Below are 27,679 nucleotides of genomic sequence, written 5' to 3' on the forward strand. Positions count from 1 at the left end.
TCTAATCCCCAGTGACTATTTTTTACATATGTTGCTCTTAGCTAGACTGTAAATTTGTCCCACTTCTTGCTGGGGATTGAACCTAGGGTCTTACACATGCTAAAGAAAGCACATGCTGTACTAGTGATCTACATCCCTCTTCTAGCTATTTTGAAAAATACGTTATATTAAGTATAGTAGTCCTATATCTATTGTGCAGTGAGATAGCTTATTTACTCCTCTTATCTAACTAACTTTGTCTGTGTTTTCTTAACCCCCGCTCCCCAACCTCCTCTTCCTTGGCCTCTGTTAACTCATTACTTCTCTACTTCTGTGGGCTATATTTTATTTTTTGGTGGTGACAACACTAGAGTTTGAACTAAGGTTCGAGTTCAGGTACTCAGTTTGAACTGTGCCCTTGCTAAGCAGGCACTCTCCTACTTGAACCACACCTCCAGCTCAGCTACATTTAAGACTTTCAAGGACACTATTTAGATGCATTTGATTTACTAATTTTGATTTCTGCTGCCACAGGTTAGCAAATGTTGCTAATTTTGAACTTAAATTTGTAATTTATATGTAAATAAAATGTGGGTTTCAGGACAGTTTAACTTATCATTTGGCCATGTTATACTTACTGTTTGTAAGTCTTAATTGAAGGTTCTGATTAGTTCCAATTGTCTGTAATTCTACTTGCTGTTTGGGTACAGTAATAGACAGGAGCTCTACAACTTGAGCCATGCCCCAGCCTTTGTTGGAACAGTAATAAAAGAATACTGGCAGTTGTTTGGCAAACACTCTCACTAGAAATTTCATATAACTTCACATTCTCACTGATTTCTAAATAGATTTATGGGTAGAAGTGACATTGTTCTGCAAGGAGCAAACAACCCAGTCTTTTCAACAGTGGAAACTAATCATGTATTTAGTTCTAGTACTAGTACTAATGTACTAATACTTTAGTAAATGTATTAAAGTATTTATTTATTAAAGTAGTATAGTGGTTTACCTATATATCTCCGTTACACATTTAATTCTTCAATACATCTGAGCAGGATTCAGAGCTGGAGGCAAGAAACTATAAACTCCACATTTTGATAAGTGAGTGTGCCTGATTTAATTTTATATATATTAATGCTAGTGGTTTTAGATAAAGAGTTTTGGACAGTTGAGATTTTCATTTGAGTGTGTTTGGGGTTACAAAATTAAGATTTAATTCAGAGTTCTTATGTCAGAAATGAAATTGACTTGAAAATTCTCATTTCAGTGCATTTTTAGGTTGATGGCATTATGAAGCTACTGTTTTTTCACTTTTATTGGTCACTATGTTTGCTTCTTTTGTTTATCAAACCAGCATTTACCTGACAGTGCTGGTACATACCAGCACTTCAGAGGCTGAGGCAAGAGGATTACAAGTTCAAGATGGACCTGGCCTACTAATGAGACCCTGCCTCAAAAAACTCCTCAAGGCTGGTGGAGTGGCTCAAGTGGTGGAGAGCCTGACTAGAAAGTGTGAGGCTCTGAGTTCAAACCCCAGTGCCACCAAAAAGCCTAAAAGAAAAATGCAAAAGAAAAACCGCCTCAAATCAGTAACAAAAACAAAAGACCAGCATTTATATGTCTTCAATGTGCCTTTAAATCCTTTCCTTTTCTAGTCCCCTTTTCTTTCTTGGAAACGAACACATACAATTTATTAGATGTGCCAGGTATGAGAGGATTAGACTCACATACTGGGATTTTCATTTTCACCTTTATATTCATCATGTCTAAAGTAGGTGAGTTGTACTTTTTTTGTTCAATGGTTTGACCACCTGATATTTGATAAAATTTGGGTTTAATATTATGGTTAGAGCCACAGGAATGTTCCTTTCCTATAAGCAACTTATGAAGAGGAAGTGGTGAATGAAACTAACACTAATGTGTTATAAGGAGCAAAAATGGAGGGTATGGCTCAAGTGATCTAGCACCTGCCAGCAAGGGGGAGCCCAAGTTCAAAGCCCAGTACTGCAAAGAAATAAACATTCGTAACAGTATTGCTACAGTGCAGAAAACTTTTTTTCTCCCCTCTTCAAAGGACAATATTCTAGTTAGAATCTAGGCAGCTAGATTCAGTCTCTGATGACAGAGACGTTGATAGGAGGAGGCACTGGAAGAGGATGTCTTTGGGTAGAAAGAAGTCAGAGATTGGTGAGGAATGGAATTAGATTTCAGCCAGGAAAACTTAATGCAGGTTTGCATTCTATTCTGTATAATGACTGTTTTGTAAAAATCATGTTGTATTTCCCACAGAATAAGAGTGGTCGCTTAAATAAAACCACATGTATTCTGTGTCAGACTTTCTTGAGTACCCTCCTAATGAATACCCTCCCATTTCTTGCTTTATGTTCTCAATTGTGGCCAGTGTGATCATTTAACTTGGTATTTCTGTTCTTTTTTTTTTTTTTTTTTTTTTAATTTATGTTCATAAACTGCTTTTAATTTTTTAGGCAGAAAGTCTTCAGTTTTGTGAATATATAACTTGCTTTTTTCCAATAAAACTGGCAGTTTGACTAGATAAAGAAGGCAATTATCCTTGAAAGAAATAAACTTGGCATCATTTGATAGTAGAGGACTGACCCTTACGAATATATGGTTTTTGAATTCTGCTACTGGTCAGGTGTGATATGAAGGAAAAAGGCAGCCTGGTGTTATGAGGAAAAAGGAACTAAACAGAATTTAGGGATTCTAGTCTTTGATTTGGGTCTCAGGTTCTTTACGTACAATATACAAAAATTTGACTTGGTAATTTATAAGGAGTCATATGTTTACTTAACTTAGAACTATAAGTTCTAAGAGACTGTGATGGACAATACAGCAATTACGGAATAGCATTGTTGTCAAAAACCTGAAAATATATCCATTTTCTGCTCAAGAGTTACATTAACATTTAAAAAAGTGACAAGAATTTGGGAAGACCATGGTTTGAAATATTGAGGAGCAGAAAAACAGCAAGCTTTCCAGTCAATGGAAAGCAGCTTTTAATAGTATCCATATACTAAAGCGTTTAAAAAAAAACCTTATCTACATCTTCTGATACCCCTCCTTCTATATACTTTTCACTTAGAAGATAAATTTACATTTGATTTTTATGCAATTTTTATTACTTGGGAAAAGGGATGTTATAGATTTTTCTCTTTAATAGCACAGAGAGGAAATTAAAGAATGACAAGTGATTTCTATGACATTTGGACAAAGCACACTCTCTTGGCTTGGCTTAGTATTCTTAGGGGAAGATTTAAATATTCTGGCAGAGATTTCTGATATAAAATGGCTTAGTACATGACTTAGATCTATTTGGGGACATTATGAAGTAATGTTAAATCACTTTTCTTTGCTCATTTTTCACAATACATATTGATGTATGCTAGGTAGCCTGGCAAATTTACAGGTAATGATGTGTACCAATGTTTCTTTTGTCAAATAAAATTGTGGAAAATAGTAAATTAGATGTAAATCATGAATACAGCAAGTATAGCCAAGGGCTATTATGAAAACTAATCATTTCTGAATTCAAAGGAAACATGGCTATAAATCATCAGGAGAGATTCAGAAAACACTCAATGCCTACCTTAGCAATGTTTTCAGTTTAGAACAGATACTGTTTGATCAAGAATGTTTTATTCCCTAGAATAAGAAAGTTTAAATCCAGTTTCATATAGAGGCCCGTGGCCTTTATTACATTCAAATTAGTGTCTGGTATAGAATATCTATTTAAACATGAAATATCCAATAGGACTTCAATTACTGGTTGCTAAATTTTCCTTCACCCATGACTCTTAAAGACCTTTGATGTATCTTGGAAAATCCCAAACGATGTGCCAAATAGTAAGTATGGATACTATGTAGGATTAAAAGTGCAAGGACTACTTCCTTAATTAAGGATAAAAGAGCCTTAAGGAGTTGCAAAGTATATGGACTAACTTCATAGGCGTATTCTTGATTTCATGCCACACAAGACAACTTTCTCTACCATAACAGCTCTCTAGGTTAGTCTGACAGAGCACCTGACTTTAAGAAACAAACCAGTGAAACAGAAACAGGGAAAGGTATGTACATTTTGAAAGTACTACATTCAATAGCTGTTCCACAATCTGGCCATTTTTATGGCTGTCCAACAATACTGTTAATCCAGGTGAACTATTTAACCAGATTTAATAGTCAATTGTTTAATAATAGATTCCAAGTTAAACAAGGCATGTATACATTAAAGAAAGCAGTACAGAAATGTACTGTATATGAACTGTTTACAAAAACATACAAAATGTTGGATGGCACAAGGGGTACAGTTAGTGAAGCCTTAGCACCTTTGCTCAAGAATCACATTGTTGGGCTACAGCTGCAGATCAGTGGTGTACAGCACTTGCCTTGCTGGGTTCCATCCCCAGTGCTACAAAATAACAAAACAAACAAAAAACACATTGTGCTTTTAATTCACCCTTGTGGAGAAGGGGACAGAGCTGGAACAGCTACTGCATCCATGGCATGTGGCTGGTGGAACTCAGGAAGAAAGACTTTGTAGAGAAGTTTTTTGTGTGTGAAGGACTACAGTATGGTTTGTCACAGGGAAGGTATTTCCAGATAGAATGGTACATATGAGATCTTGGAGAACAGAAATATGTGGCTACTGTGATTGTTGTAATTATTGAACCCATGAGACCTTTCTAGACTTAGAGAACATTAGCAGGGGAGGCAGCTTTGTTTGTAAGAAGAACACTGGACTGGGTGACCTGGATTTCCCTTGGCTGTCACTGATTTGCTGAGTGCCTAGTTTGGTGTTTTTTTTTTGTTTTGTTTTGTTTTGTTTTGTTTTGTTGTTTGAGACAAGATTCTCACTATGTAACCCGGGCAGGCCTTGTACTTGCCATCCTGCCTCAGCCTCCCTGCTGCTGAGATTACAGATAAGACCATGGCTGTCTAATCTTTAAATTGAGAGTGAAATAATTTACCTGAAAGTTGGGGAATTCAGTGATTCCGACTGACTTTTAAAATATGATTGCCTGGGACTTTTTACTTCCAGGACATAGCTTCTGTTACTATAATTGCCATTTATTTTGGAGTCTTGCCCAGTAACCAGGCTAAAAATAGCCTTTTGAGTTATCCCTTGCCTGGATTCTCATTTATTTCTATCAGACCTTGAATTTGTTTCTCCTCCTGCTTGTTACCTTGTTCAGAACCTCTCTCGCTGCTGCTTTTGCTAACATCCTACCCTGTTACATACACAGCATCTAGATTATTCTTCCTGATCCCTCTCTCTATAAAAATAAGCTAGCTGGTCTCCCTTATCTCTTAAAGAAAGACAAGACTTACTGGTTTGGTGGTCAAGTGTTCTCTTCCATCTTAGGTTGCATTACTCCCTTCACATAACCTGTAGAATAGTTAAACTAAATCTGACATCCTCTTGGTGCCTTCTCTGGATCTGGTTCTGCCCTGCATGTCACATACATTCTCACAGTTTTCCCATCCCAAGTGCTTCCACCTTTATGAACTTGCTCAGGCTTGGCACTGCCAGAAGCAGCCCTACTCCTTCCTCCTTCTCCTTCCCTTCTCCCCTCTCTGTACTTAAGAGTACTAGTGGCTGTTTAGTTTTCTATACAGTTTTCTCTTAACTGAATTAAACCTGTTAGTGCTTCAAAAGTATTATATTATCTTTGCAGGATGGAACTCCAGTAAATATTTGTTGATGAATGAATTCTGACTCATCTTAGTTCAAAACCTTGTTGTCTCTGGTTTCATAGGGTTTTTAATTTTCCTGAATAACCGCTAACAAGAACGTAGAAAAGGCCTCTGCCCATGGGAATTAGTAAGTTAATACAAGAATAAGAACCATTGCCATATATGTGTTAATTATTTCCAAATTTATTGTTAAGGCAAGCAATATTTTCAGTCTTGAGTTTCGTCTTTGGCTTTTGAGTGTCATCTACTTAGGTTTTCAAGGAAATGCAGGACACCCTTCTTATCACTTGAGATGCCTCAATGGCAGATTATAGCCTGTGCCACATTTAGCATTTGGCCTGAGAAGTTTTAGAGTTAGGGTCTCCAAACTTAGGGCTTTTTTTTTTGTGTGTGTGTGGTGGTACTGGGGTTTGAATTAGGACCTCATGCTTGCTAGACAGGCACTCTATGACTTGAGCCACTCTGCCAGCCCCAAACTCAGGAATTTTTTGAAAAAATAAACCAAAATGAATGGAACAATTTTAAAATAGTTTACTTAAGAATTTTGTTATTTTGTGTACGAGAAACAGACTATCCATTTTAGAATATACCACCACTATAATTTATAGATTATAAATTGCATCTCTTGCTGGCAGTGTGGCTCAAGCAGGAGAGCACCTGCCTAGCTGATGTGAGGCCCTAAATTCAAGGCCCAGTACCACCAGAAAAGGAAAGAAAAAAAGAAATTGCATCTCATGTATTGCTCATACTTTCAGAACCACTAATAAGATGCTCAGGCATTTGATTTTTTTGTGGATTATAGATCTAGTTATGTGCTAGTGAGCCAACTCTTGGTAAATGGTTTGCATGCAGAAGATGGACAGTATCCTCTTTGAAAGAACACAGGCCAGCTTATACCATGTAAGAGTTGTAAGAGTTAATGACTTAGAGTATATTCTATCTTGTTTTGGAGGACTGAGAAAAGAAATAGGATCCAGTAAAGTCTCCCACTGTCAGTTTTTTTTTCCCTATGGTGTGTGTGAGACTGGGGTTTGAACTCAGGGCTTCACACTTGCAAAGGAGGCGCTCTACTGTTTGAGCCACACTCCAGTCCATTTTGGTCCAGTTAGTAGATAGGGACTCTTCAACTATTTGCCCATGTTGACCTAGAACCACAATGCTCCCAATCTCAGACTCCAAAATAACTGGAATTACAGGTGTGAGCCACTGGCTCCTCTCTCCATTGCTACTTTTTATCCAATGATCTCTCTCTCCTAATCTTAGAATTCTGTGTGGAGACAAGTTAAGTCTTCTGAAGCATCTACCTGAACCCCAAGGAAAGTAAATGGATCTCACCTAGGTATTTACCTCAGTTCTTTCCAGATGATGTAAGAATCATCTTATTCTAGCAATCACCTATCATCAGTCAATGTAGATATAGTGTCCTTAAAATAAAACTTGCCGTATTGTTCCCTCCCAATGCTGTTGAGTTCAAAATACAGTGATTCTTTAAAACTGTTGCAGATAAAACTATCTGCAATAACGGTTTCTACAAGAATACTTTTAAATCAATTATATGATGCTCCTGTATTCTCCCTTGCCTTTAAAATAGAAAACAGTACAGCAAGTTTATTTAAGTTACGCTCTTTGATTACACAATTAGCATTGATTTATTTTAAAAAAAAAAGGATATTTCTTCCTGTGTGCAGATAAAAAGAATGGGGCCTAGTTAGGAGCAATGAGAGGAATAAACCCTAGGGAAAGCCAAAAACCTAAGCTCTTACTACTATTCCAGCAGCATTGTAGGAAGGGCAGCATCGCCCACGGAACAACCCTGTTTGTGCCTATGATGGTGGTGGTAGCAAGGTGAATTTAAAGAAACCTGTGTTTGATATCTCTCTTTTCTCTACCTTCCCCTCTCTCAGGAGTTAGAAGCAGCTCTTCACAGAGATGATGTGGAGTTTATCAGTGATTTGATTGCCTGTCTCCTTCAGGGCTGCTATCAACGAAGGGATATCACGTGAGTAACTTTATCTTATTAAGTATTTCTTGTGCAGGGAACCAATTAACCAGTCACAGTTGTGTTTCCTGTCTCTTATAACAAGCCAGAGTCCATCATTAGGCAGTACATAACAGTATGTACTTCTGTATACAAATGGATTCCCCAGCTCCGTGCTTCCTTATTCTGTACTGTGATTCTTGACTTTATTTTCATAAATCTGTATCACTTACTCTTTGTTACACCATCTACTATTTGAGTGTAGAATTTCTCTCTCTTGTATGTGCCTTTTTCTGATTTTGATTTGTAATATTGGTAAAATATTGCCTAACAAATTAAAATTAGATTTTACTGTATTCCTGCTGCTTGCGTGTCTTTGTTGTTCACATAACTGGCAGCAGTAGCATAATTAACTTGGAGTCTCTGGGCTCCCTTACGCCATAACTGCCAAATAAGTAGCTCTCCAGTGCCTTAAAGATGTGTAGAGACTGGGAATAGATTTCATCTATGTAGATAGTGTTGTTCTCTGTTAAAATCTTTTCCTTTGGTTTTGTTTGGTTTTGATATGGGGTCCAACTGTGTTGCCCAGGTTGGCCTAGAACTTGGGCTCAAGGAATCCTTCTGCTTCAGCCTACTGGTACAGGCATGTGCCACTATATCCTACCCCTCCACCCGGCTCATCTCTTGTTTTGATCCTGATACACATTTTCTTTGCTAGTTTTTTATACAGAACAGAGCACACTCATAAAAAGGCTAGACACAGTGGTGTCTTAGTCTCTTGACCCTCTGATGCATGTTGGGATTTGAGTTGTCAGTTTATATTTTTCATAAAGGTTAAAGGTGGTATCTCAGGCCAAGTGCTGGTAGCTCACTTCTGTAGTCTTAGCTACTTGGAGGATCACAGTTCAGAGCCAGCACAGGCAAATAGTTCATGAGTCCTTATCTCGAAAATAACCAACACAAGAAAGGGCTTGTGGACTGGCTCAAGTGGTAGAGTGCCTGCCTAGCAAGCACGAGACCCTGAGTTCAAACCTCATTACCACCCAAAAAAAAAAAAAAAGATGGTATCTCACTCAGATATTTTTGTTCTAGTGAATTCACTGTGTTAGGGCTGATGTTCATGTGCAATAAACTTTCATACAAGGCAAGAAAGAGGTCAAAGCCTGCACTCCTTATGCTAATGCTCCTATACTCCATAAACCACTCTTTCCCTTAGGATACCCAAGTTGCACTTACAAATACTAATAAAGATGAGAAGGTACATGTTAGTATATTTTCTTTGTTTCTCTATTTAGGAGAGTCTTCTTTTCTCTATTTAGGAGATTTTGTCTTTTTTTTTTTAATTTTTGCTGTACTGGGGTATGAACTCAGGGCTTCGTGCTTGCTAGGCAACTCTACCACTTGAGCAACACCTCCAGCTGAGATTAAAATTCAACCATATTTATTTATTATTTTTTGAGGTGGGCTGGGATTCACTTTGGGTTATATTTGGAGATGGGGTCTTACAAAGTATTTGCCCAGGCTGGCCTCAAATTGTGATCCTCCTGACCTCAGCCTTCCAAGTAGGTAGGATTACAGGTGTGAGCCAGTGGTGGTGAGATCAACAGTCTTTTTAAAGCACAGTTGTATTCATACTATATATAGATGTATAGATACTTTTTTTCTGGAGGCAGGGGGCAAAGTGCTGGGATTTGAACTCAGGATCTCCTGCTTGCTGGGCAGGTGCTCTACCATTGAGTCACTCCACCAGCCCTAGTTTCATATTTTCATATCTGGAAGTTTTTAGTACTGCAGTAATTTTTTGTATAACCATGTTTTCATATAATACAATCTGGTAGGTAGACCTTTGGCATTTTTTTTTTTTTTGATCGAACTGGCATTTGAACTCAGGGCACGCTACTGCTTGAGCCACACTGCCAGTCCATTTTGCTGTGGTTATTAGACATTGGACATTGGGTCTTGTAAACTGTTTGCCCAGGCTGGCCTCTAACTCTGATCCTCCTAATTGCAGATTCCCAAGAAGCTAGGATTACAAGTGTGAGCCACCTCATCTGGCTTATGTCTTGTTCTTAACTGTGTTAAATATGTTATAATGGGTATTTTGTATGAAATTGATCAGGTGTGCAATCTTTTATCTCCTTAGTATAAGTTTTTAGAAATGCAATCATTCATTTAAAGCAAACACCCAAGCTAAGCACCAGCGGCTCAGGCCTGAAATCCTTAGCTACTTGGGAGGCTGAGATTGGGAGGATCCTGGTTCAAGACCAGTCCTGGGAAATAGTTCGCAAGATCCCATCTCCAAAATAACCAGAACAAAGTGGACTAGAGGTGTGGCTCAAGCAGTAGAGTGCCTGTTTTGTAAGTATGAAGCCCTGATTTCAAGCCCTAATCCCACAAAAAAACAAAAACAAACAAACAAACAAAAACCCAACAAATAATTAAGATTTTGTGAACAAATCATCAGGCCGATATCACAGAGGTGATTCTGTTTTATCACTACATTAGAGTGTCTGTCTACATATGCTCATTAGTTCTGAACATGGCTCTCTATATGCCTGTCAGTGATGACTGGCAGGACACTTTCCTGACTGGCACAGAGCTAACAGTTAGTTCTCTGTGGGGGCCAGTGGCTGGAGGTCCACTGATAGCTACAATGTATACAGTTACTGAGATGTGTACTTAGAAGTATGTTAACAGAATATATATCCTGGTGTGAGAAAGTGATTTGTGGGCTGAGCTTCACATCCTAGTCCTTCCTCTTTGTCCTTCTGTTTAAAATTGGTGTCAACTGGTCCTGTTTGCTCTTTTTTCCAGATAACATAAGGAACCCATTTTATTTTATGAGGAAATCTGGATAAAACTGACATGTTTACAATATTGAGAATATTTATTCATACTTTAATTTCACTAGTAAAAAGTTACAGCCTTTTTACACTTGCTGTTCACCAAAAGGAAATACAGATTTATTAATTTAGGTTAGACAGTGCCGTGTCTATTTAATTTTTGTTGCCATCAGGAGTGCAGTCAATCTGGACGTGGTAGTACACTGCTTTAATCACAACCCATGGAAGGCTGAGGCAGGAGGATTGTGAGTTTAGGCCAGCCTGTGCTACATAGTGAGACCCACTTTGTGTTTTAAAGAAAAACAAAACAAAAAACCAGATCCACATTAAAAGTTTTGTTTGTGGCTCGGTGTCCTTGGCTCACACCTATAGTCCTAGCTACTCAGGAGGCAGAGATCAGGAGGATCGCAGTTGGCATCCAGCCTGAGCAAATAGTTCTAGACACCCTATCTTGAAAAAACCTATCACAAAAAAGTGCTGGTGGAGTGGCTCAAGGTGAAGGCCCTGAGTTCAACCCCCAGTACCACAGAAAAGGGGGCGAGGCGCTGCTGGAGTGGCACAAGGTGTAAGCCCTGAGTTCAAACTCCAGCTACCCATCCCCTCCCAAGTTTTGTTTGGTTTTTGATGGCATAGAGTTTGAACTCAAGGCCTTATCATTTTTCAGCTAATTTTTCATTTAAGCCATGCCCCCAGCCTACAATGCCTTTTGTCTTTGCCATAAAAGAATTCTTGAAATATGTACTATTTCCTTGAATTTGAATTTTCTTATATTTGCAACTTGCTTTTTTAAAGTTGATATATAGTTTCTTCTTTCTCTCACTGGGATTTGAACTTGTTACACAGGCACTGTACCACTTGAATCCCATCCCCCATCTGTCTCCCCACCACCACCACCAAAAAAACAGTTGATTCTCTTGATTTTTCTAGGACTATCCTTTCTCTTTGCTTTTCATTGTTTATATTTGTCTATTTCATGTTGTGTGACTGTTACATATATGTAACAAATTCCTTAAAACTTAGCAACCAAAACCGAAATTTTTTTACCTCACTTTCCCTGGGTCAGTGGCTGCGCTCAGGCTAAGACTGTGATCAAGGTACCAGCCATGACAATAATAATCTGTGTCTTGATGTATAATATACCTATAGAAAAGTGCATATTCTTAAGCATAAAGCACAGTGAATTTTTACAAACTGAATTCACCGGCACAATGGAACCTCCTGGGCTGTTCTCTAAAAGGTTTTCAGGGACTCTCATTTAATCTTTGTAACAATCCCAGAAGATAGATTCCTCTCTCATCCACTTGTCAGGGATGAGAAATTTGAAAGCACAGAGTGGTTAAGTAAATCTTCCAAGGATAAACAGCTAATAATTTACATAGGGCCAATTTGGCCCCTAGACTGCCAGCTCTTAATCACAGCCCCTCATGCTATAGAAGAGAAATATTAAGCAAAAAGTTTTACCTTGAAAAGAAGGGTTTTTCAGCTCTCTTGTGATGTGTTGTTCTTCAGAACTCTAATGAAAAAGCTTATGAGCAGAATAATGTTCTAATGGAGCAGCTCAAGTAGTAGGGCATCTGCCTAGCAAGCACAAGGTCCCAAGTTCAACCCCCAGTGCTAGAATGAAAAAGTAAGTGAATGAATAAATAAATAAAATAAGAATGCTTTGCAAACCACAGAGTAAAATTAGGATTACATCAGAACCTGGTTTTATGGAAAACTAGTAAAGAATCAAATTTTTGTTATAGTAATGTGTTTCTTAATTCATTAAATTACATATTCGAGTGATTATTAATCCAGAAATTAACAGTTCTGATTTGTCGGTATCACTATCTTCAAATATTGATGGGTAGAAGTTCTGTTTTGATGTGCCTGTAGTATCTACTGGTGAAAAATACACAGATACTGCTAAAATTACTGAGGCTTATTGCCCATATTTGTAATTGAAAGAAGTATAAAATTTGCACAGTTCTTTAAAAAGCCAACTTCATAGACTGCCTGAATTGTATTTGGGACTTCGGCTTTAAAAGGTTTTCACCTGTAAAATTTAACTGCACTTTATAATTAGCATCATAATCATGCAAGGAGCTTTAGTTGATCATCTTGTAGGATTTACTAGTCTAATTTCAGTAGTGTGGTTCAAATCCAGGACCTCACATCTAGGGAGTGCTCTACCAGTGAGAAATATCGTGTATCATTTTGGAAATATTTACTAAATATCTGCTAAATGTGTTCACTTGAACTTGTCTTTTTGAGATACAATTTAGGTACAATAAACCCCACACAACTTAAAAGTACAGGCCAGTGGATTTTGGCAAATGAATACACCATGCAGTCAGTGTCCTACTCAGAAAGTAGAACATTTTGACCTCCACAAAATGTTCTCAAGTCTCTCTGATAAAAACCTATTCTAGCTACCATTCCCCTCATTTTTGCCACTATACATTGTTTTACGTGTTTAAGAATTTTGTGTGAATAAGATTACCCAGTGTGAAATGAAGTCTTGTGTCCAGCTTCTTTGAGTCATTTGGACTAGTGTTTGAATCAGTGATTTGTTCCTTTTGACTGAAAGGGGGGACTAAATTGCACCCAGTGAAAAATCGCAGTTTGCTTATCCATTCACTTGTTGATGGACATTTCTGTTGCTTTTAATTTGAGGCAGTTTTGAATCAAGCTGCTGTGAATATTTGTAGGGATATATGTTTTCATTTTTCATGGAATTGCTGAATCATGATAATAGTGTGTTTAACTTTTACAAAGCATCAGACTATTTCCCAGAGCAGTTACATTCATATCCCACTAGCAAAATAAGAACACTGCTGGTTTTAATTTTACTGGTTCCATTGTGTTTAAGGTAGTAATTTGTTGTGGTTTTAATTTGTATTTCCTTGATGACTAGCAGTGTTGAACATTTATTTGTGTGCTCACTGTTTATTAATATCCTTTTTTTTGTGGTACTCGATTTTGAACTCGGGGCCTTGCACTTGCTAGGCAGACACTCTACCACTTGAGCCACACCCCAGCTCACATAAAGCTTTCTTGAGAAATGTTTATTCAGGTCTTATGCTTATTTGTTTTAAATTAAGGGTATTTACTTTTTTCTAAATTGAGCTGTAAGTCTGTATATTCTGGAGTTGGAGGCATGGCTCAAGTGGCAAAGGCCCTGAAGTTTAAACTTCAGTACAGAGGGGGAAAAAAGACTTATTCTGGATAAATAAAAATAAACAAACAAATTCTGTTAAATATATAATGATCAAAATATAATGTATATTTTCTCTTGGTATGTAGCTTTCTTTTCCATGTGTTTGTATGCTTTGAAGAATGAAGAGTTTTTATGTAGTTGAAATCCATTTTAATCAATTTTTGTTTTAGTAGTGTTTGAATTCAGGACTTCATGCTTGCTAGACACACACACTACTGCTTGAGCCATTCCTGTTTTATATTGGGTATTTTCGAGGTAAGGTTTCACAAACTATTTGTCTTAGCTGGCTTCGAATCTCAGTCCTCCTGATCTCTACCTCCTGAGAAGCTAGGATTACAGGTGTGAGCTACCAGCACCCAACTCCATTTTAATACGTTTTTTCCTGATATGTTTCATACTTTTTTGTTCCGATGTGAGAAGTCATTGTCTACCTTAATGTCACAAGGATTTCTTTCACATGCTCTTGTTTAGATGTTTTAGAGATTTAGCAGCCTCCTTCTGCTCCCCCATACCCCCCAACTGGGGTTTGAACTCAGGGTCTGTCACCTGCTATGCAGGTGCTCTACCATTTGAGCTGTTCTGCTAGCCCGGTTGGCTGGATGATTCATTATGGGTTTGTGTTTGTACTTGGTATGAGGTCAGTGTACTTTCTTTTATTGCATTTCCTTTCAGATAGCATATGTAGTTTTTGGACTTGCTATTGGTATGTATGTATGTATGCTTTGGCTATTTTAAGTCTTTTGCACTTCCACATTAATTTTAAAATCTGCATGTCAGTTTCTAACCCACAAAGAGCCTGCTGGTACACACCTTGTAATCTCAGGTGCAGGCAGGATTGCAAATTTGAGGCCGGCCTGGGCTACATAGCAAGTTCTAGTGAAGTAAATGGTAAGACATTGTCTCAAAAATAAAGCCTGGCTGGGTGCTGTTGGCTCACCCCTGTACTCATAGCTACTCAGGAGGCAGAAATCAGAGGATTGCAGTTCAAAGCCGGCCTGGGCAAATAGTTCAAGAAACCCTGCCCTTAACAAAAAAGGACTGGTAGAGGCTCAAGGTATAGGTCTTGAGTTCAAGCCCCAGTACTGCAAAAATAAATGAATTAGTTAATAAAAATAAAACCTGATAGAAAGAGTGGATGACCTAAAATATATTGCATTTTCCAACCCTTGAGTGTGATACTTATCTCTCCATTTATCTTTTATTTAAGCTGTATTTTGTAGTTTTCAGGGTAAAGGTATTGGACCTCTTTCTATTTATTCCTAAGTAGCTTCTTTTTAATATTTTAAAATACTGCTTTATGTGTGAAATGCAGTTATTTTCATTTATTGACCTTACTTCCACCATCTTGCTGAATTTACCTTAGATTCTCGAGAATTTTTATACTGTCTGCAAATAAGAACTGTTTTGATAGCCAGGTGTGGTGGCGCGTGCTTATAATGTTAGCACTCTCCAGGCTAAGGCAGCAGGATCATGAATTCAAGGCTAGCCTGAGCTGCATAGTGAGAATGTTACAAAAAAACTAAATAAATAATTTAAAATGAATCAGGTTTACTTCTTTCCTTCTTTTTTTCTTGGAATTATATTTTAAACTCTAAATGGCTTCCTAGCCGTTATTTTCTTTTTTTAATTTTTATTATCATGTTTTTGTATTGGGAGTAAGTTGTGACATGTACAAGAGTGCTTACAATGTACCTGAAGTAAATTCACCCCTCCATCATTTTCCTTTATCTCTTCTCCTTCCTCCATTCTTCTATATAAATGTCTTTTTTCCAGAACTTTTCATTTGAAGAAATTTTCTTCCACAATTTTAGCAACAAGCACAGAAATAATGCTGTTAATGACTGGTTTTTAATACGGTATTGTACTTGATGTTAGCAAGAATGCATTCAACTTTTATATAATGTTGGATTTGATTTACTAATTTTTTCTTGATGATTTTTGCATGTATGTTCATGAAGGATATTAGTCTTCAGTTTTATTTTCATCAAAATTCTTGTCAGGTTTTTGGTCTGGAAGTTTTCCCTCCCGTTTTCAGTAAGTTTGTGTGATTTCTTTCAAACATTTCCTTGAATATTTGACAAAACTGACTGGTAAAAAAAGGCTGTAGGCTTGTAATTTTTTCTGTCAAGGTTTTATTATTCATTCATTTTCTTAAATGCATTTAAATTACTGAGGTTTTCTGTTTTTTAAACCGTTTTTGCCAGAGGGTATTTTTTCCCGAGGCATACTGTCTAGTATGTGTTTTCTGATTGATTTCCATAATGCCATTCATGATGCTCTCTTATCCTTTATAAAAGCTTTAGTAGTCTTCTCTCTGCCACTTTGTTCTTTCTGCATATTTATCAATTTTTTAACTTTATTACAGATTTCTTCTCTTTATTAATTCTATTTACTTTGACTTTAACTTGTTCTTCTTAGGTACTATTTTTGAGCTTTTTTACTTTTTTAAATTCAGGCATTTAACACTAAAAATTCTCCTCCCCTCCCCCCCACAAAAAAAAAAACCTTACAGATTGCCTTCCAGGGTATTTGACTATATCCCTCAAATTTTTAAGTTTTCATTATCATTTCAAACATTCTGATTTATTTTCTCTGTAACTCTAAAAGAGGTATATTACTTAATTTCTGGATAGCTTAGTGATTTCTGATTTAATTCCCTATGTTCATGTAATACACTTAGTGAAATATCAACCTTTTGAAGGTTATTGAGACTTAATTTTGTTCCTATCATATGGTTTATCTTGGTGAACATTCAATATGCACTTGAAAAGGATATACAATCTAATGGTTTTCTGTGTAGTATTTTGTAGATACCAGTTATATTAGTAGTGTTCTTGAGATGTGTCCTTGTTGATTCTTTGGTCTATGTGGTCTGTTAAGAAAGAGATTTGTTTTTCCTTTTTCTGTTTTGGCATTACTAGAGTTTGTTGGACTCAGTGATTCCTGCTGGCTAGGCAGGTTCTCTACTATTTGAACTACATCCCTAGTCTGAGAAAGTGACATTAGAGTCTCTGGATATGATTGTGAATTTGTCTGTGAATTTTCCAGTTTTTGTTTGTTTTGCTTATTTTCTCGTCTGTTACTAGATGTATGTGTAGCTTTGTTATACATTCTTTGCAAATTGGTCCATTTATTATTTTATAAGACTGTTTTCAAACCTTTTTTGCCTTATTAATCTAGCTATGCAGCCTTTTTGTGGAGGGAGCTGGCACAGGGTCCCATACATTGCTCAAGCTGGCCCAGCACTCCTGGGCTCCAGTGATCTTCTTGACTCAGTCTTCTAAGTAGCTGGGACTACAAGTGTATACAATATTATTGTTATTAATTTTTTCTTCAGCAATGTGGTTTGAACCTAGTGCTTTACTTGCTAGGCAAGTGTGCTGCCAACTGAACTTATATCATGTCTCTATTCATCTTTGTTAGGCTTACTCTGCCTGGTTTATAATTTTCTAGTCTGCCTGCCTACCTACCTACCTTACCCATCTCTATCATGGGACTGGAGTTTGAGCTCAGGGTTTCGTGCTTACAAAGCAAACACTCTACTGCTTGAATTATATCTGTTGTCCATTTTGCTCTGATTACTTTTGGAGATGGGGGTCTCTTTTGAAGTATTTGCCTAGACTGAAACTGTGATCCTTCCAGTCTCAGGATTGGAAGCTAGGAGTACAGCGTGATTTACCCAGTGCTTGGGTTCAATCCTTTTATTTTTGTGATTAAATTACACAGTTGATTTCTGGCCTTTAATTAGGATGCTTAATCCATTTTTGTTTAATGTGGAGGGTGGGGAGCTGTGGCAATAATGGAGTTTGAATTCAGGGCCTCATGCTTGGTAGCCAGACTACCACTTGAGCCACTCTACCAGCCCTTTTTTATGTTGGGTAGTTTCAAGATAGGGTCTCCACAAACTGTTTGCCTAGGCTGACTTCAAATCACTACCCTCCTGATCTCTGCCTCCAGACTAACTAGGATCACAGGCATGAGCCACTAGTGCCCTATAAATGTGTTTTTTGATAATGGGTGTTTTTCTAGTTGTTCATCTAGGTACACATAACAAGTTTTTAGTATACTCAGATTTTTGCAGCCATCACTACTAATTACCAAACATTTTTTATCACCCCAACAAGACACCTTACACCCACTAACAGTCACTCCTAATTACCCCCATTCCTCAATCTCTATTCTACTTGCTGTCTTTATAGGTTAGACTATTGTTGAAATGTCTTATAAGTGGACAAGTACAGTAACTATCGTTTTGCATTGGGCTTCTTTCATTTAGCATAATATTTTCATGTTGTTGCATATGTTGCTTCATTTCTTTTTTATCATCAAATAATACTCTATTTGCGAGACCCTATCTTGAAAATACTCAACACAAAAAAGGGCTGGCAGAGTAGCTGAAGTGGCAGAGTATATGCCTAGCAAGCATGAAGCCCTGAGTTAAAGCCCCTATACAGAAAAAGAAAAAGAAAATTATGCTGCTTTAAACATATATGTACAAGTTTTTGTTGAATGTGTGTTTTTATCTTTTTGGATATACTCTAGAAGTGGAATACTTACACTATATAGTAATCCTTTAATTAAAAAAAATTTGGGGGGCGACATGGTCTTGACATGTAGCTCAGGTTGACCTCAGACTCACTATATAGTCCAGGCTGGTTTCCAACTCAAGATTCTCCTGTCTCAGCCTCCTAAGTTCTGGGGTTATACTCCTGTGCTACCACGCCTGGCTAACTAACCCTTTAATTTGTTGTACAGTTGGCTAAAGTCTCCAAAGTAGCTGTACCATTTTACATTCCTGTCAGCAGTCCCCGTGTTACAACGAAGAGGTAATTGCAAGCTGGTATCATTTCTTTTCTCACAGGATATTAAGTGATAATATTTTGTAGGATGAAAATATAGTGAGAAAATGGATCATTTAAGAGGATTTGGAGCTTTTGTCAGCCAACTGGGAATGTAGACCTTGCTGTATTCAGAACTTTCAGTTGGTTTGATCTTGCTAGCCTATTTAAATGATTTATTTCATTACAGTTCAGGATAATTTCATGAAGATGAGAGGTATCTAAGTCATTAAGAAAGGATTGCGCTGAGCAGAATGGATAAATAAGTCAGTGAGTGTTTTGTATAATGTAAACTCTAGAATTTAAGTCCAAGAGAGTAAAAAATGCATGCTTATGTGCATGCGCAGACACATGCAGATCGGTTTTGTTTTTTTAAAGCCACACAGTGGTAACACTGTCTTCTTCCTTAAAATAGTAAAATCTCAAAGTACATATGTACTTGTGCTCATTTTTCTCGGAGAAATCTTGATTGGATTCTTAAAAGCATTTATTTATGCCCTATAGAAAATAAGAACTGCTGGTAGAACTGGCTCAAGCAGCAAAAGTGCCTGCCTAGTAAGCATGAAGCCCTGACTTCAAATCCTAGTGCTGCCAAAAGGAAAATTAAGAACCAAACCACAAGGTAGAAAGGATCAACCTGATTTTTAGCTTCCTGTCAAATTACTCCTGGCTAGTACATTTGCTTTCTAAAGCTCCCCTCCCTCCTTTCCCTTTCCCCTTTTTCTCTCAATACCTTAGTAACCCCCTTTCATTTTGTAATGTTTAAAAGAAAGAGCTGGCCTGACACTTATGGCTCATGCCTGTAATCCTAGCTACTTGGGAGGCTGAGATCACAACAATTGCAGGTCAAAGCCAGTCAAAATAATCAGAGCAAAATGAACTGGAGGTGTAGCTCAGTAGTAGAGTGCCTACATCATACTTGAAGCCCTGAGTTTAAACTCCAGGTCCACCAAAAAAAAAAAAGAAAAAAAAGAGCTGTGTATTTATATGAGAAAGTTTATCTGTATAAAAGAAACTTGAGTTATCCTGCATTGTCAACCCTTTTAGTCAAGGTGTTCTAGAAATGCTTGAGGGAGCAGTGCAAAATTAATGAAACTGAGTAGGATAATAGAGCTGTTGGAAAGAATGTCAGTCATGTCAGCTGGCTTCCAAACAGGTTGTAGATGCAGGAAATAACACTTTTCCATCTACAGTGTTTGTGTACTGATGTGGTTGTGCTTTCCTCACTACACATTAGAATGAGATAGGTTTCTAGCCTGGCACAGCCTGTCTGCTGCAGTATCTTCCAGTGAAGCCACCATTCTGGTGAAATGATCTCTTTATCACAATTATTTTTTCCCTGCAGGAAAAATGAACATCATTCTTTGGGCAACTGGGTATATACTAAGCATACTGGTCACTTCTGTAATCCCAGATGGTTGGGAGGTAGTATAAGGCCAATTTATGCAAAAAGTTAGCAGTACCCCCATTTCAACCAACAAGCTGGGTGTCATGGTACACACTTCTGGTTGCAGATATGATAGGTATAAGTAGGAGGATTACAGTCCAGGCTAGCCCCAGACCCCAACCTTTGCATGATAGACGAGCATTCTACTACTGACCTACATCCTTAGCCCTAGATATTCTTGAAATCACATGTTATTTAAAGAGATTTATTACAAAGGGGATACTGTTTTCTTCACCTTACAACCAAAAACCAAAATTTTGTAAAACCATCTTCTCTTTAATTTTCAGATTTTGCCTCACATTAGTCCACTTTTTACCATGGGCAGTTTCGACTTCCGTTTATCCAACCCCTCACTCCTGAAGGGAGCTTTCTAGGCAGGGGAGAGAGGCAGCTAGTGCAGCCCCTGGAAAGTTCAAGCAGATGTTAATGTGGCAGTGCCGTGGCACTGAATGTGTGCTGCAGTCTTAGCAAAGTTGAGGATGCTGTCATGCTGCATTTTATAAACTAGCATATATTTCCCCCAGTGAGGTGATAACAATACTATGGGAAAGAAGTTGCTTCTATTTTGGGGGTGGGAGGAGTAGCTAACTTTTTTTCCCACAAACATTTCCTATGACCTTTTCTCATCAACATGTTCCATGCCTCTTTTTAATGATACTGGCATCTCCTTTAGTCCTTTTGTTTCTTAGTAAGGAGCACAATTTCATAACAAGGATGCGGTAAATTGTATCTAAATTCTTCAACAGTGAAATACAGACTAAGTATCTAAAAAATAGCACTGTATTATGTGCAAGACATAATCAAATTGTGCAAAGACTAATGCAAGACTAATGAAAATTCAGGATTGCCAAATTCCAGTCAAGAAGACGTTTAAGTTGCCATTCTGTCTTAAATATTTTCTGTTGTGCACCTGTGTTCAGAATTTAGAACAACCAGTTGTGTGGGTGTGTGCCTATAGTCCCTAGCTGAGACTGAGGAGGAGTACCATATGAGCCAGGAATCGGAGACCAGCCTGAGCAACATAGACTGCCATGTCTTTTAGAAAGATAAGAAAAAAAGTAGAGTAGCGTATAATTGCACATAAGAATAGCTACTTGTATTCTGATGTTTTCGACCTTTGCATCTTAACCTGAATTTAGTCACACTATGACTTTTTTGTGCCATCTAAGTCATTGAACTGAATCATCTTAAGTCATGAACAATGTGAAGTCTCTTTAATAGTATGATCAAAGAGTGACCTGAATCTGCTATTTGTATTTTAAATTCAAACAAGCTACTCTATGAAAAACACTCTTGATAACATTTGCTTCTTTGGGATTTGATGAAATGCAACATCCATGTAGATAGTCTAATGCATAAAGCTTCAATGAAGACCTTTTGGATCCTCCCTGCTTTTCATAAATTTGCTGGCTGTCAAGCTATCAGTCTCTCCCTGCCCCATTTCTCTGTGGTATATTAATGTATTTTTGTGTTTCGGGTCATTTCGTTAGGCCTCAGACATTCCATAGCTATTTGGAGGACATTATCAACTACCGTTGGGAACTCGAAGAAGGGAAACCCAACCCTTTGAGAGAAGCCAGTTTCCAAGACCTGCCTCTCCGTACCCGTGTGGAGATCTTGCACCGCCTCTGTGATTATCGGCTAGATGCAGATGATGTCTTCGATCTTCTCAAGGTGCTTCCCTGGCAAGCCCTTTCATTAAAGCAATAAAAAAACAGCAGTCAGAAATGTGGTCAGAACATCGAACCAAAGATATTAAGAGAAGACAGTCTTTTGCTTGTTAATACTAGCCTTTGTGCTCTTAATTGATACTGACACTGTATACACAACCATACCCAGGTAGCCAAGGAATGCAAGACATGCTTGTATTTGGCAGTACATTATTTTAGTTTAATGTCTAGCTGGATTTTGTTTCTCCATATACTGAATTCCAGATGAGATGGGAACAGCCATGTCATTACTCAAAATTGCACTTTATTTAGAACTGAATTTTATTTCCCAAGGTCTGAATGTGAGCATAATTCAAATATTTATTAGGAAACTGTAAGGACTTGAAATAATACATACTAGTGAAGTTTATTTTCTATACACAGTTCAAAGAAACTGTAGAAGGAAGATGTAAGAATCTCTTCCCTCTCCCTTATTTTGTTGCTATTATGTTATCCTAAAAGTATATCAAAATGGGGAGTATGGGTTATTTCACAAACAGGGACGTCAGCTTCTAAATATGTTTAATCATAAATGATTAAATGGTGTTAACTTTGCAGTCCAGCTCTGCTCATGGACACATGATTAAAAATCATTGTGTAATTTAGTGCAGTCTTTGCTTAGGACTTCAGTAGCAGTGGGAAGATCAAGCCAGGGTGTGCTGTGGTGTAAATTGGGAGCTGTATTGCTGGAATAGGAATTATAATAGTGGATCAAGATAAAACCTTGAAACATCTCATTCTAGTCTGTTGTAATTGTCCTTCCTTTCAAATGTGCACACATAAAATGACAACTCTCCCAAACATTTAAAATGTTAATCAGATTTTTTTTTCTTTTTGCTGAAATAATACAAGTAGTAGAGGTAGGTAACATTTTAAATATTTCTGTATCTTGGTCTTCAAAGAAAGTACATACACCCATCCATTCTGTTTCATCTGCCCAGATGATAAATTACAGATGATATACTTGGGCATTTTAAAATATGAGGTATGTCTGAATATAAATGTCGAATTGTCATTTTAGTCTTCTTCTATTTTATTTTGTTCCTCATTTCTCCAAATCCCCTTTCCTGTTTAACTAGGGTCTGGATGCAGATAGTCTCCGAGTGGAACCTCTGGGTGAAGACAATTCAGGGGCACTTTACTGGTACTTCTATGGAACTCGAATGTACAAAGAGGATCCCGTACAAGGAAGGTCCAATGGAGAACTCTCTATGAGCAGGTAGTCTTTTTTTTTTTCTTCTTTTCCTTGGTGGTACTGGTGTTTGAGCTCACAGCCTCATGCTTGCAGTCTACTGCTTTAGCCTCACCTCCAGCCCTTTTTGCTCTGGCTGTTTTGGAGATAGGGTTTCACTTTTTGCCCAGGCTTTCTCGGGACAGTGATCTTCCTATTTTATGCTTTCCCCTGTAGCTAGAATTAACAGGTGGGCATGCCGCCACACCCAGCTTTTTCTGTTGAGATGGGATTTCCCAAACTATTGGCCTGGTCTGGCCTCAAACTATAGTCCTCCCACTCATAGTTCCTCCAGTAGCTAGGATTAAAGGCTTGAGCCTTTACTGTCAGGGCTGTGATAGCTGTGTGTCAAAATGTAATTAAAGTTAAATGAATCAGAATTCTAAACTTTTTCTTATCAGCATTCCTGAAAAGAGATGGCAAGGAGGTATTTCATACAAAAAGAACTTGCTCTGTATCCTCTGATACAAAGCTACGGTGAAAGACAATTTCATTCTGATATGAAGTTGTTGACAAGAGATTTCCTGAACAGTACCATAGGCAATCCTTGAGAGCTCTTTCATTAGACTTGATTATCTGCCTTGTGAACCTTAGGGCTCATCAGTACAAGGTAGAGCTTGAAATGATGCCTGAAACACAAGCCTTGCTAAATAAATACTTCCTAAATAAGGCAGGCCTCACTGCCATAGCATCCCAAAATGATGCTAAGCTCTTGTTTTATTTAGACTTCCTTTTTTCCGGGAGCAGTGCTTACTATTAGGAAGACCTTAGATCTTACTCATACTTTAGTATTAGAGAATGTCAGTTTTCTTTTGTTCCACACACTGATATGGAATACAAAAAGTCAGTGTTTTTTCCCTTTGTTTGCTGCATAATCCCTTTGGATAACCTTGTGGGCCAGAAATAACATAATTACTAAAGTAAAACTCTTATGTAACTCATGAGTCTTATACCAGAACATTTCTTTTAATAATACTATTTCTTAGGGATAGTGAAAGACAAAAAAATGTATCAAATGTTCCTGGAAAAATAGGAAAAAGAAGAGGAAGGCCCCCAAAACGGAAGAAACTGCTGGAGGAGGTTACAGCAAGGTAAGAAAATCTTGTTAATCTGTGGTCACAGACTCTCAAGCTGGAAGGAACTTTACTTAATTTCACTTCTTCCTTCATGCTTGATTTTGCTTGAGCCATGGGAAGGACATAGATCTTAGGTTCTGAAGACCTAAGTCAGAGTCCTTGTGAAATTGGCTAGTATGCCCTTAAGAAAACAGAAAGCCCTGTCTGCGTTAATTCTAACAAGTTACTGCCCTCCCTCAACTTACTGTTATTTTACTGGACAGTTTAATCCTCGTTTAATGAGGATTATTAAACTGAACAAAACAGTGGATGGCAATGCAATAAACTAAAAGCTACGCTTGTAAATAGTAAGTGTTCAATAAATATTTGTTATACTAAACATTTAAGTATTGTGGGCTAGGGTTGTTCCTTAGTGTTAGAGTGCTGGTCTGTCATGACCAGGCCCTGACTTCTGTCCCCTGCACCATCAGCAACAACAGCAATAACCAAAAAGTGTTGACTAGCTAGTGTCTTAGTAGAATTATTTATTATTCCGTGTTCTTTTCCAAAGGAGAATTTACTACTTAACATGCTGTACTTTGTTTACAGTACAGTTTCCTACAATTAAAACAAAAAAGGTAGCATCTTAACTATTTTCTTAATCTTTAATTTATGTATAATTCTAGCAAAGAAAAAGACATTCTCTTACATTTGAGAAGTTTACTTTTATACTTCATAATCTTATAGTAGTGTACCATGAAATAGAAGTATTCAAAATCTGACCTTTCCTGTAAACCTGCAGAAGTGAGGCCATGTTTTTAACATTTCTAGTAACAGAATAAATAGCTTCTTTCACTAAATTTAGAAATTCTGACTACTTAATCTAAGGGTTCTTGGATTACATAATCCCACTGATGCTTTTTAACCACAAAGAAATATTCTTACTACTTGGGAAGCTGAGATCGGCAGAATTGCATTTGAAGCCAGCCTTAGCAAATAGTTTGTAAGACCCCCGTCTCCAAAAATAACCAGAACAAAGTGTACTTGAGGTGTGGCTCACATGGTAGAGCACGTGCTTTGCAATTGCTAAACCCTGAGTTCAAACCCAGGTCGCCCTAAAAAAGATCCTAAGGAATCACATAAGTAAATCAGTATGATTTGGATTTTGTTAACTCCCATCAGAATTCTACTTAAACCTTCTACAAATTTAAATGAGTTGTACAGCTTATTTCTTCAATAGCAGTGTGTGTGAGAAATGTTCTATAGTTACATATGGTATGTATATGCCCTACATATACAGCAACTTCTAAATTTAGGAGAGCCATTTATTTATGCCTGTCTTCATTTCCTTGAAATTAACAATAATGAAAGTACCATAACGTTCACAATATAGAAATCATTTGTCCCAAGCAAACATAGACTTGTGCTACCCTCTACTGGTGCTTTTTATACCTTTAGAGCTTTGTAGCTGAGGCTATTTAAATGCTTTACAATTAAGTGAAATTTAATTCCAATTTATAATTTCATTTGATTGTAAATTATTTAAGTATACTATCTACATTTTAGATGCTCGGCAGCTACTTTATTAGCTTGTGACAGAAAACATTTTCATTTGAGAGTTATATCAAATGATACACTGTTTGGAAAGAAAGAAAAACCTAGTATTCCCATTTTGCTTCAGGAATCCAATTGATAATGACAGTCATACTTACCATTTTGTGATTTAATTTGTGTATTTTGTAATTTAGTCTCTGAGATTTCTATGAGGTAAGAACTGTATCAACAGCCTCATTTTACAGGAAAGTTAATTACGTTCTCTGAGGTCACATGGTGATAGACCTTGAACAGAAGCAGTTCAGCTTCAAAGCCCGTGTGCTTTTAACCTTTACTTTAGATAAGGTTAAAGTAAAGAAGCCATCTTTAGTGTAGCCCTGATTCAGGCAGGAGAACATTAGATTCCCTAGTTCTTTTTTCTTGGTATTTAACTATTAACATTTAACTCATCTATTTGATTTCCCAAAAATGTTTCTAAAGTAGCTATTTTCCTATGCATGACATGGCCATATCATTGGTTCCTCTGTGTTAGAACTTCTAGTCTCTAGCAGCATGCCTACATCCTACTTTTCATTTACTCAGGGGAATCATGCCTCTTCCCCAACTTCACCCCCCATACACATGCACGTTCTCTCTCTCTCTCTCCATATTAGGTTGGGTCTGCATTCTGGGGGATGTACCAAGCAATTTTGGACTTGTCTTTATTTTAATTGCTGCCTCCTTTTCCTGTGTTTCAGTGAAAAGCAGGAAGAAAACTCCTTGGCACCTGAGCCACAGACAAGAAATGGTAATGATCTTTGTTGATGTTTAGAAAGGGTGAAGTCAACCTAATTCTTAATTCCTTAACTACAGAGTAGTTAAGATGATTGCAGTAGCCTTCTCACTAGCCTCCCTCCCTTCTCCAATTCTCCATTCCTCTTATCTCATCCTGTGCCTCTCTTTCCATCTCACAGACAGCTTTAGATCAGGACTGTCTGTTCACAAATGTCCTGTTATCTCTCACAGTATAATAGGCACCTAGACATTTGATTGAATTAGCAGCTTCTCAAAGAACTTTTTAATGTCAGCACTTTATGACATACTACTTTCCTACCTGGATTTTAATTCTGGTTTCCAAAGAGCGTAAATTCAAGAGAAATAAACACTTTACCATATCCTTATATAAATTAGTCAAGGCATAAATTTCTGCATAGGATCAAACTCAAAACCATTTTTCTAGGAAAGTAAATACATTTAAGCATTGCTTAATTCTAGCTACTTGGAAGACGGAGCTAGGGAGACCAAGATCCAGAGGATCACCGTTTGATGCCAGCCAGAGCAAAAAGTTCACAAGACCTCATCTAAACCAATAAAAAGATGGGCATGCTGCTGTGCCTGTTACCCCAGGTATTTGTGAAGCATAAATAGGATCACAGAGCCTGGCAGCAGTAGCTCATGCCTACAATCCTAGCTACTTGGGAGGCTGAAATCAGGAAGATCACAGTTCTGAGGCCAGCCCAGGCAGTTAGGAGACCCCATCAAGCTTGAAGCTCAACACCACCAAAACAGAAAGTGTCAGCCCTAGCATAGACCGGCTAGGGAATGTGGCACAAGTGGTAGAATGCTTGCATGTAAGAACCTTAGTTGATAAGTCCAGTATTACTCCCCACCCCCACAAAAAAAAAAAAGGGTAAAAACGCCTCTTTTTTCTTCTTTTTTCCCCCTCTGACTTCCTTATTTTAGTTATGATCCAGGGTAGTAAGTAAGAAAAAGGTGTTCTAGTGGTATCTCTTGTAATGAATCTATCCTTTTCTTTTGTAGGTTCCCAAGGACCTGGTCAGGGCACATGGTGGCTCCTGTGCCAAACGGAAGAAGAGTGGAGACAGGTCACCGAGAGCTTTCGAGAGAGGACCTCCCTCCGAGAGAGACAGCTCTATAAGCTCCTCAGTGAAGATTTCCTGCCTGAGATCTGTAACATGATTGCCCAGAAGGTACACCTTTTCACCCTACAGTGTCAGTAAGAAGCTGAGTACTTGCACTGTCCATTAGGTGGTATAGGCTCTCATCCTCTCTGAACTGGAGTGTTAATGTACCATCCCACCAGATCCCTTCTCCTGCACTGTGGGTCACATAATGTCTCCTTACCCCCATGGAG

At 37.7% G+C, this 27,679-nt stretch overlaps 1 protein-coding gene across 3 annotated transcripts in view; it reads left to right on the plus strand.

Moving 5' to 3' along the window:
- Cecr2 (CECR2 histone acetyl-lysine reader) overlaps nucleotides 1-27,679 on the plus strand; it is a 138,868-nt gene that overhangs the window by 73,927 nt on the left and 37,262 nt on the right. For all 3 annotated transcript variants that reach the window (XM_020153849.2, XM_020153852.2, XM_074076418.1), the window contains exons 2-7: nucleotides 7,596-7,690; nucleotides 21,487-21,670; nucleotides 22,785-22,924; nucleotides 23,923-24,027; nucleotides 26,283-26,332; nucleotides 27,346-27,515. In XM_020153849.2, the coding sequence (XP_020009438.2) occupies nucleotides 7,596-7,690; nucleotides 21,487-21,670; nucleotides 22,785-22,924; nucleotides 23,923-24,027; nucleotides 26,283-26,332; nucleotides 27,346-27,515 (744 nt within the window). The remainder of the gene's footprint in view (nucleotides 1-7,595; nucleotides 7,691-21,486; nucleotides 21,671-22,784; nucleotides 22,925-23,922; nucleotides 24,028-26,282; nucleotides 26,333-27,345; nucleotides 27,516-27,679) is intronic.

This window comes from Castor canadensis, chromosome 6 (assembly GCF_047511655.1).
Source record: "Castor canadensis chromosome 6, mCasCan1.hap1v2, whole genome shotgun sequence".
NCBI classification, from domain to species: Eukaryota; Metazoa; Chordata; class Mammalia; order Rodentia; family Castoridae; genus Castor; species Castor canadensis.